The sequence below is a fragment of the Eimeria maxima genome, genomic scaffold (genome assembly GCF_000499605.1).
Source record: "Eimeria maxima Weybridge genomic scaffold, Emw_scaff1164, whole genome shotgun sequence".
Classification (NCBI taxonomy): Eukaryota; Apicomplexa; class Conoidasida; order Eucoccidiorida; family Eimeriidae; genus Eimeria; species Eimeria maxima.
This window is the reverse complement of record NW_013564182.1, coordinates 1-9749: the sequence shown is the minus strand read 5'-3', so window position 1 is coordinate 9749 and position 9749 is coordinate 1. Positions and strand designations below refer to the sequence as shown.

Sequence of the window (9749 nt, the reverse complement as noted above, 5' to 3'; positions counted from 1 at the left end):
GGCGAAAATAAAACTCTAGGGAGGCAAGAAGATCCTTTACTGCCCCGCATACCAGCCATCGTCATTACTGGATGACCTGCAGAGGTGGAGGCATTCTCCTTTACTGCCCCGCATACCAGCCATCGTCATTACTGGATGACCTGCAGAGGTGGAGGCATTCTCCATGAACTAGTTCTGCTGCAATAATATTCTCCCCTGGGATGCAGATATTGAGCTCAATAGAACTTTTTGAACCTCCCAGCGGTTGGACCCCTACACACCAGAGAACATATCCTGGCCAGTCTTCATTCTGCAAGAGAACTAAAATGCTGAGATTTGACAATGTCTGTTGAGAGTTCATGGTAGTGTACTATTAAGCACCTACGGTACTACACACGGCTGCGCAACGGATCAGCCTGCTGTGGCCGTGGGGTTCGTCGTTAGCGCATGCACACCGCAAACCATGGCTTGCTGCCCAGTGTAACGCGGGTTCTGTATTTTATCCGAGGAGTATTCTGATTTGCAGTGGAGCCAAAATACTGAAGATGAAAGTTCCTTAAGTGCAACTGGCCTCCTTCCTTATTCTCCAGGCGTCATGAACTCGGCGGCTCACATCGCTAGAGCTGTGGGAGACGAGGCGGCCTGCCGTGGGTTGCAACTCAACTTGCTGCAATTGAACATATAGGCAGGGCCCACGCAAGCACAAACAGGCCTTCATGGCCGTTCGTTCAACCACTGTAAACGCCTGTTCGATACTTCTGCTTGTGTATGGTTTGTCTAGTATGATCGGGTAGGGGTTCATGCGGCAACTCAAAATTGCTAGCATGCGACAGTACACTACGTAGAAGAACAAACCGGCCTTATCGGGCAGTTAGTACAGGCTCTGTTGACAGTTGTTAAAAGCCCCTGCTTTTGTACCGTTTTTGCACTAGGGCCGGGTGGGGCTACACGTGCGCAGTTTTAATATGCTGACGGACATCGACTAGACGGTTCTACCGCAGCTGCAGTTCTTTATTGTAGATAGTCATCCAGCCCCGTCAGGGTGCCACAGAAGACAATGGGGACGACAGTTTTTGTATAATTTATCAAGGTAAAATCCTCAGAATTTTTTTACTGTTTAACTAGGGGTTGGAAGCTGATCACATCGGTGGGGCTGCCGGTGGCGCATGCAGGCGCTCCGGATGCCAGGTGCCTCTCCCCACGCCTGCGCTCTGATCCACTACAGTACATTTAACTCTTCAAAGTTACTGTTTTGTTTCCACTTTCAAGGGAAATTTTGGCTGTGATTGAGAAAACAATCCATGGGGAGTAGGACGTATCCACTTCGTCCACTATAACTCGGCGTTTAGTGGGTGTGGTGGAAGTGTCAACTGTTTGGTATGCGCCTTGTTAATGTGTGTTATTTTCGATGCTCCATTGTAGATCATATTGCTCCTGCTGACTTGTTCGTATTTATGTCCGTGTGCGTCGACGTGACCCTGGAATATTTTGAAGTGAACGTCGGGTACTTGTAAGGTGGCAAAGCGTCTGGTATTCAGCCGCCTTGTCCCTACCCAAGTCCCCGTAGTAATCCTTCATATATTGATTCCGGCTTCCCGCGAGCTTTTTTACCGGCAGCATTAGTTTTCCTAATGTTGCTTGGCCACCCACAGCGCGATTGTCTCGAACGTTGGGGGTTAAAACGTGGGTGCACACTTAAAGTCACAGTCGGAACAGAGCTGGGTATCCGCGCTATTTTTCGCTGTCTTCCACGTCCATCACGCAATTCTTCCGGCAATGATCTCGGCTTTGAGACACTTCTGATTCCTCCATTTGAAACACATTGCTTATTCCCCCTTTGTGGGTGTTATTTTTCTTTGTTGTGCCATCTGGCTGCTCGCTCGCTGCAAGATTCGCTTAAGCTAGTATCCTTGTTTCTGTTGAAATGCGGTTTTGTGGTATTCAGTTGTATATGTCAGACATTTTGCTATGGAATGTGTTGCGGTCTTCGCACTGGCGGAATGAACGGTGGGGATGTTGCCTCGCGTTGCGTTGTGGGCATGTAGCGCTGTTATCACAGGTGGACGTAGACGGAAGGAGGACGAGCTCTCGGTTCCCGCAGACGCATTGGAACCAAATCATTCAAAGAAGGAATTTCTCGGTTCTAGCGCCTCAACTCAGTATAGGCACATGTATTACGTCAATGTACTTAAAGCTGTAGCGGGTGGAAGTGGTCTTTTGACCATTTGCAGGATGGTCGGAGGGCCTTTAAAAGGCTGTGAACGTCAGATTGGCATTTCGCACTAAAATAGTCACGGAGTTGACGAATTTGGAGCAGGAGAGAAAGTTACTTTTTCTACGTAGGCAGTAGAAGGTGCACAACCCCCGTATACTGGCCGCATACATGGAAGCTAATGGGCTGGAGGTGGGGAACAAGGGGAAAGTGATGCTGCAGTGAATGCGCCAGCGGAACGAAAGCAATAGATAGCTGACGGAAATACAGAGGTGCAGTCAACACAGGAGTGGAGCAGTCTGTTTGACTAGATTGGAATTGCACACTGGTATCACCGCCCTCAGTCAGGGTAGTACCGACAACAGGATGGTGGGGAGTTAGCGGCAACCGGTCCAAAAAAACATTTTCTCACCAGCGGGGCTCCCAGAGGCTGTATGCACAGGGTAGGGCCTAACAAGTGACGAGGCAGCGGCGATTCGCGGCCAGAGTAAATAAATGCTTCGTTGATTGAATTTGATTGGGATCCTACTTAGTTGATGGGGTAGTAGCTGCCGTTGGCCTTGCAGGGAGTGCCCGGTTGATAGACCCTATTATGGAGTGTTTGGCAGACAACAGCATTGTAAACAGAGCATCCACGCTGCTCCGCACATTTCCTGCTTCGTCTAGGAGCGCCTTGAGCGATATTTTCTTGCCAGCTGACTCCAGCATCACGGTTTCTGAGAAGGAAGGGCTTGGAGGTGTTAGCTGGATTATTTGGTTTAACAGAGCAACAACCCCATGTAAATAGTCCATTACTTTTACGAGTTTCTCCATCGCGTTATACTGAGCCACAGGAACAAACATCTACGGGAGGCGATGTTTATGAAATAATAGGAGTAGGAGACGACCAACCAAATAAAGCGTCGAAATGTTTCCATGTCAAACACTAAGCAAGAGGAGGTGCACCAACGAGAACAGTCTAGGGAAGGGTCGTTGCATGAGTTAAGTTCACTTACACTTTCGTCAGTGGCCTTCTTCATAGAAGCCATTATGAATTTCGATTGTTCTTGGGGGCTGGTTAACAGACTTTCAGACTTTGTGGGCTCCTCCTTCTTCCGTTCCTTTTTCCTGTCTTCGTCTTCTTCGTCTTCGTGTTGCTCTCCTTTAGGGCTTGCGGGAGCAGCGGACTCCCTTTTATGCTCTGCCGCCTCCTCTTTATGTTCAGCTTTTTCCTCGTCCTCTTTATCGGGTTTGCCCTTGCTTGCATTATCATGCTCTCCGTGGTGGCCGTGGGACTCTTTTCCTTCGTGGCCACTGGCTTTATCACCCTTCTTCTTCTCGGCTTTGCTCTTTTCTTTACCGCCTTGCTTATCGTCTTCGTCATCACTGTCGTCATCACTGTCGTCGTCTCCAGACGACTGTACAAAGGATGCCTCACGAGTGCCGTCAAAGGCAAACAGTGCAGGGTGCAGCTGCAACTGCCGCTCGTCTGTGTCATACAACGAAAAAGATGCTTGCGGAGCAGCAGCCTCATCTTTGCTCCTCATGCCTATGGCCTGGCCGACATCAAAGTTGTTCCTTCGCCCCACCATGAACGCTTGCGTTTCTCCCCCGCTGAGTACCAGCACGGCTGCGCACATGGATAGCGCGTTCACCGGTCGATAGCTCTGCATCTTGAACAGCATATGCTCAAAGAGGACAAGGCTACACGGTTGGAGAGGTTGTCCAGCTGCTTCTAGAATTTTGAATATGCAAAAGGCAGAGATATTGTTATGTCGCGGTTGGAAACGTTTCCGGTTTCCCAAGAGGGCCTGAAATAAATCGGCGCTGAAGAAAAACGTCGTACCACAATTTCGGCGACTGCCACGTGAACCCGAAATTAAGAAAGGCGACAAACTGTACTAACTAAGAGAGGCTTAAAACAACTTCAAGGCGTTCACAGTCATGCAGTCACCTGGACCTTGAGCTCTGTCGGCAGTGAGCCACTGGCGTCTGAAGTGGGGCTCGTGGTAAGAGGCCCGTCAGATTTTCCACAATCTGTGTTTGATATAAGGCGGACTTTGAATTACTCTGCCTCACATTTAAGTCTTTCAATATTCAGCCAAAGTATTCTTCGCAATTCAGCCGCAACAGCTACCACACTGCTGAAACTGACCGGCGCTGAGGCCACCGCCGGCGGCTGCAGATCGACCTTGTGACGGTATTCTGCAAGTGTGGTTCGCGTTAGGAAAGAAATACGTTCTCAATAGAGACAAAGTAGTGGAGAATTCTTTTGTGGTGCTCGTCGTTACTATGCAGCTCAAACGCAATGACATTTCGTGAATCGCTTCCACAACTGCCTGGCGCACTGCGCTGGACAAAAGCGAGGACCATGGGCTCCAAGTGACTAGATCACACATACTGTACAATCTGCCATATCCATACCCGATGTATTTAACGATTTTCGAAGAACTTCATGTAAGGGAGCTTCTTTGGAGTTGAGATAGGCCTGTTTGTCTCTCACATCTGTATAGCCGCCAGAATCGTCACTGGGGCTCGCAGACTCTTCAGCCTTGCGTTACCATCTACGCCATTGCTCCATAATCGACTACTCTTGGATGAGTTCAACAACATATAGGCTGTTTAATCCAACTCTTTATATGTACTACTGACGGCATCACACGCCTGTGTCCTCCCAGGGTCTGCCGCGTAGACAGGTGAACAGGCTGCCCTGCTTAGAAGCAAACTGGGCTCCTGGAAACACCTAGACAAGCGCCAGGACAAGCTCCTTCACCATGTTGAGCAACTAGTGAAATTATGCATGCCTACACGTGCGAATAAAACGAAACAGCAACCCAGCAGGCAGTAATGAACCCCCGTTGCGCTCAGCGTGTAGCGAACACCTCACTGGAAACACCGCGCAGAGGTAAAAATCAATTCGATCGTAACGATCATTGCACTAATACAAGCATGACCCCTCTGCAGCTAAAGTTCCTCAAAGTGAGGCGGCTCATGCTACAGGCTACATCTATTACTACGGCTAGCTAGTGGGGTGCTATGCAGCCGCCCGCTCCATCCAAAATTGAGTTCTTTATAACGAGTATGGCTTATTTACACAGTAGGATCACAAATTCCCCGCTGTGCCATTGAGGATCACCAACGACCCTTCATGGTTTGAACCTATCATAATTCACAACTCTGTGAAAAAGGCGAAATTATAGCCGTACACGCAAGCATCCGCTGTTCCGGCCCGGGATTTTTCCGAAAAGAGTGTAAAAACACGAGAAGACGCAAATCCTACAAGGCACTGCGGCCCATTGCGAATAAATTTTCCTGGCTAAATGCAGGCTAATTGCAGGGCTAACGCCACGCGGCTCACTTGCTAGAGCTCACGCAAATTCGTATGCATAACAACTCCCACTATTGCTCTTGGTCTCGTTAAATCCAGCAGCTGGAATTCCAGAGATCACCAGTCTCAACTCTTGTAACTCCTGCTCCGTTCATTAGATCCATCTGATGTTTTGCCAAACGTGTCACGCATCGTGGCCAGATGACGTAATATGTAACTCCCACAATGGGCTGAGTAGAGTGCAAGGACGCAGTTTCACGGAGAAGCGGCATGTTAATCCATGACTTCGTTAAGCTGCGTAGGGGAGCCAAAAGACTATGAGAGCCTCCTCATGTAGATGCAGCATGGATTGCTGCGTGACGGTTTGCGCAAAAAAAAGACAAGAAACCGATGAAAACGGAGATAAGCAAGGCGTCGAAGAAACAACGTCAGATTACTCTCCTCCATGCATATCTTCGTTTCCACATGAAGCCATCCCATCCATACCCAATCAGCATGTTCAATGGGCTAGCTCTCTGCCTCTCTCTGAACCCAGTTTGGGCCGACAAGACTTTCGCTGTTAAACAGAGTCTGACGGTTCCTCTTGCCCACGCGAACGCAGGTCAGGGGGCCCAACGGTGGGAGGTCGCCCAAGAGGGGTAAGCTCGTCCTGCGGAAGGTTGTAAGGACGCTCTCGAGTACCCTCAGCTGAGGACAACGTAGTGGTGTCCCCCCAATCTAGGCGGTTCCGGTTATGCGGAGCAGGCGGAAGAACACGATGTTCAGGAACTGTATCTATAGAGCCGGCGAAAGGCTGTGGTGGCATTTGCGGGGACACCACAGGAGGCTGCTCGTCTCTGGTGGGAAGGCCATTAGAAAGGGCAGCTTGGACCGGCGGGTGAGGCTGTCGAACTAACTGCTCCCAAGATGGGATTAGATGCCGCCTTCCCTGAGACCAAAACCCCTGTGGTGGAATGGTTGGCGCAAATGGACTGCGCATGAAGGGCTTAGTGACAGAACGAATGGGGGGAGACCAGCTGGGGGCTTGGAAATCTGGCTGCTGGCCACCTTGATGTCGTCCCGGTAATTCGCGAGAAGCTGTCCATGTGGGTTTCTGCACAGAGGAAGGAGGCGTTGCATGCCGTTGATATGGTGTGCTGAACTGGTGCTGAGAGGCTGTAGCCCCCCTCTTGCAGTTCGGTTGTGACAACATCTGGGCATCAACCGCTCTACCAGAGCTATGCCCTGCATGTGAGGCACCTCGACAGCGGACTCCAGTAGCTCCATCCGCAGCAGTTCGCTTGCGCTGTGCACCAGGCAACAACTGGCCTCCAGCCTTTTCTACGGCGACATCGAGTCTATTTAGTAATACCTTGTATTCGGGGAGTGGCTCAGTGCCTTTCACTACCTCCTCCTTGGGAATGAGCAGCCACACTCCTGTCCTTTCCTGGCTGGCTAAGGCAAAATGCCGATGTACTCTGTCCCGGATGAGATGGTACCTGTGCTCCTCCCACAGAGCCGTCAAAATCCTAATTTCGTCATCCACAGCTCTCCGAAGCACCTCTTCAGAAGACTTCTCCGCATGCTCTTGTATCCTCGAAAGGCTTTTGGTGCAGTATTTGCCCACGATCCTCATTGTTGTTAGAAGTGTCAACGTCCTGAATTTGCGCTTGCGTGTTTTCACTGTTTCGGTACAGGGCCTTGGAAGCTTGATGTTTAGGACCAGGCGTTCCATCGCACTAATGTTTGTACGAACTGCTTCTGCCTGTGGACTCTCAACCCTGATAGGGAGGACTGTCCAAATAAGATCTAAAAGAGATTCACCCGCTTGATAACGCAAAGGCTCGAGGTCTCGTGGAACAAGCGAGAGAGCAGCCAAATCGAACGTAATTATTCTTAGCACTATGAAAGCCAAATTAAAGGCCTGATCGGCCTGGAGGGCAGATAACAATTTGGTGCATAAGGACGCGTTCGTTTGCATCCACTTGAGCACGTTCGTTGCCTGCGTTTTCGCTGATTCCGGCATCTCCCGTCCTTCCCATTGACGCAAATCATCATAAAGAGACCCCTCTTCAGCTAGTCTTGCAACGGGTGCACCTAGAAGCAAAGTGACTAGATGGCGACGCGTCTGTGAAACCTCACCCGCCGCTTTAGAGTATGTATCTTCACGGGGCTTTCGCTGCGGAAGCCTCAAGTTCTTTGGCAAAGAGGCACTTCCGGCACCTTGGGCTTCTGGAAAAAGACGAATATTCTGCCGGTGTGGAATAGTAGGGAATCTCGTAGGAGCCGCCTGTGGATCCCATGGCCCGAGTGCTCGCGTGCCCCCCCCACTGCCTCGCACAGCACCTGGCAGAACACGCCAAGGTCCGGCAGAATCTTCGCCATTCACCTCTTCGTTTTCATTATGTGGAGATTTGCTTGCAGCCGAGATGCAAGCCTGATCCTCCTGACCTGCTAGTGCTCTGGGAGGCGCGCCCGCTCTCGGGTTGGAGGGGAGGCGGTGCAAACAGCGCAGCAGCCAATAAGTCAATGCCAACATGACAACAGGAATAACCAACATGCGAGGAGAAAAAACCCATGAGCGCCTCTTATTGCTTGGCTGCTGCAGTGTGAGGGGTCCGCCATATTTGACAAAGTGCGTAGGTGAAGGAAGCCTTGACTGAGTTTCATGATGATCCAGGTGGCCTCTGGGAGGGTTTGCCTCCGTCTCGCGAGAAAAAGCTGGTGCCAATTCCATCTTTCCCCGGATGGAAGCCTCTAAGTCGTTGAACTCTCCATTACGCACCACTTGGTGCAAGGCAGACGAGCAATGCCCACCAGCAAGACGTCTTCCTCTGCGGAATGTGATAGACGGCCATGTCATACCAATCAGGCAGGGGAAAAATCTGGTACTTAACCAAATTAAGGGGGAAATATGGTGTGCAAACTACTACAGTGTTAGTTTCATCAGACTTCCCTGGAGATACGTAGTTCATGCACGTCGATCGAGTGCAGGATATGCAATCGGGGTGGGAATCGACCGTCTAGCTCCGCGAAGGCCAATATGACCGCAGTTAAAGTTGAAATTAAACTCCAAAATAAGCTAAGATTAAGTGGCAAGGATATAAAATGAGGTAATATCCGTATGGTATGGCGAGCCGCTCTGCTTGTTTACGATGAAATTAAAGAAACGCCTACAGCCCTTTAGCCGCAAAGCCTCGGAAATCTCATTTCCATACAACTTTATGGTACATGTTAAATAAAGGAAATGCACGACATCTTAGGGGCTGCTGTGGGAAAAGCCAGTCACAACTTGAGCTGTGTTGTCGTGCTCTCTGGCAGCAAGGCAAGCTCGGGTTTCAAATGTGACGAATCTTCATTGTGGGATTTAAACTAAGTGCATGTGGAGTTGTTAAATTGTCTCCAGTTTTAACGGGATATTTACATTCACTTTGAATTTAACAAGAATCAGTACCTTTGTGAGTCAGTATTTCCGCTCGTGGTTCCCCGCCTGCTGGCGTGCAATTGAAAACGCTCCATCCACCTTGTGGGCAGTGGACAAGATACTGTCTGCCAGTTCATCCGCGAACCCATTGCTGCCGCAGGACCCATTTTGCCACCCCATAAGTGGCTACAGGGTTGTAAAGTTTTGTGACATGCAGGAAAAACGAAAAATGGAGATGGCCTTCCGAGAACCCTCAGTTACGGCACTCATCCACTCGGAGTGTAGGTTGCCGTGCTGTTTTCTGTCATTTGCTAAAATGGCTTGCCTGCAATGAGTTAATAAGCGGAACTTCTGATACACTCATAAATTATTTCACCCGACTCCGCTTAAAGGGCAAGACGGGCAGAATCATGATACCCAACATGCAACCTAGTGGGTGCCATGCGGGCACAGCACACACACACAATCCTGTGTGGGGCATGAACCCCTACCCGACCCTACTGGACAAACGGTTGGCAAACAGGTTCTCAAAGACAACCAAAAATGTCTGTACATACCGCCATGAAGGCCCGTTTGCTTGTGTAGGTGGGTGGACGTTGAATTCCAACAAGTTGCGTTGCAACCCACGGCAGGCCGCCTCGTCTCCCACAGCTCTAGCGATGTGAGCCGCCGAGTTCATGACGCCTGGAGAATAAGGAAGGAGGCCAGTTGCACTTAAGGAACTTTCATCTTCAGTATTTTGGCTCCACTGCAAATCAGAATACTCCTCGGATAAAATACAGAACCCGCGTTACACTGGGCAGCAAGCCATGGTTTGCGGTGTGCATGCGCTAACGACGAACCCCACG

The 9749-nt window shown here is 50.1% G+C and overlaps 2 protein-coding genes across 2 annotated transcripts; both read right to left on the bottom strand.

Annotated features, from left to right (window-relative positions):
• Positions 1–2716: 2716 nt before the first annotated feature.
• On the bottom strand, positions 2717–3843 carry EMWEY_00049340 (hypothetical protein, conserved; the record flags this gene model as incomplete). Its single annotated transcript, XM_013479477.1, has 2 exons — positions 2717–3013; positions 3187–3843. 2 exons carry the CDS (start codon positions 3841–3843, stop codon positions 2717–2719), a joined length of 954 nt encoding a protein of 317 aa, XP_013334931.1.
• Positions 3844–6057: 2214 nt separating this feature from the next.
• On the bottom strand, positions 6058–8340 carry EMWEY_00049330 (hypothetical protein, conserved; the record flags this gene model as incomplete). Its single annotated transcript, XM_013479476.1, has 1 exon — positions 6058–8340. One exon carries the CDS (start codon positions 8338–8340, stop codon positions 6058–6060), a length of 2283 nt encoding a protein of 760 aa, XP_013334930.1.
• Positions 8341–9749: the final 1409 nt, after the last annotated feature.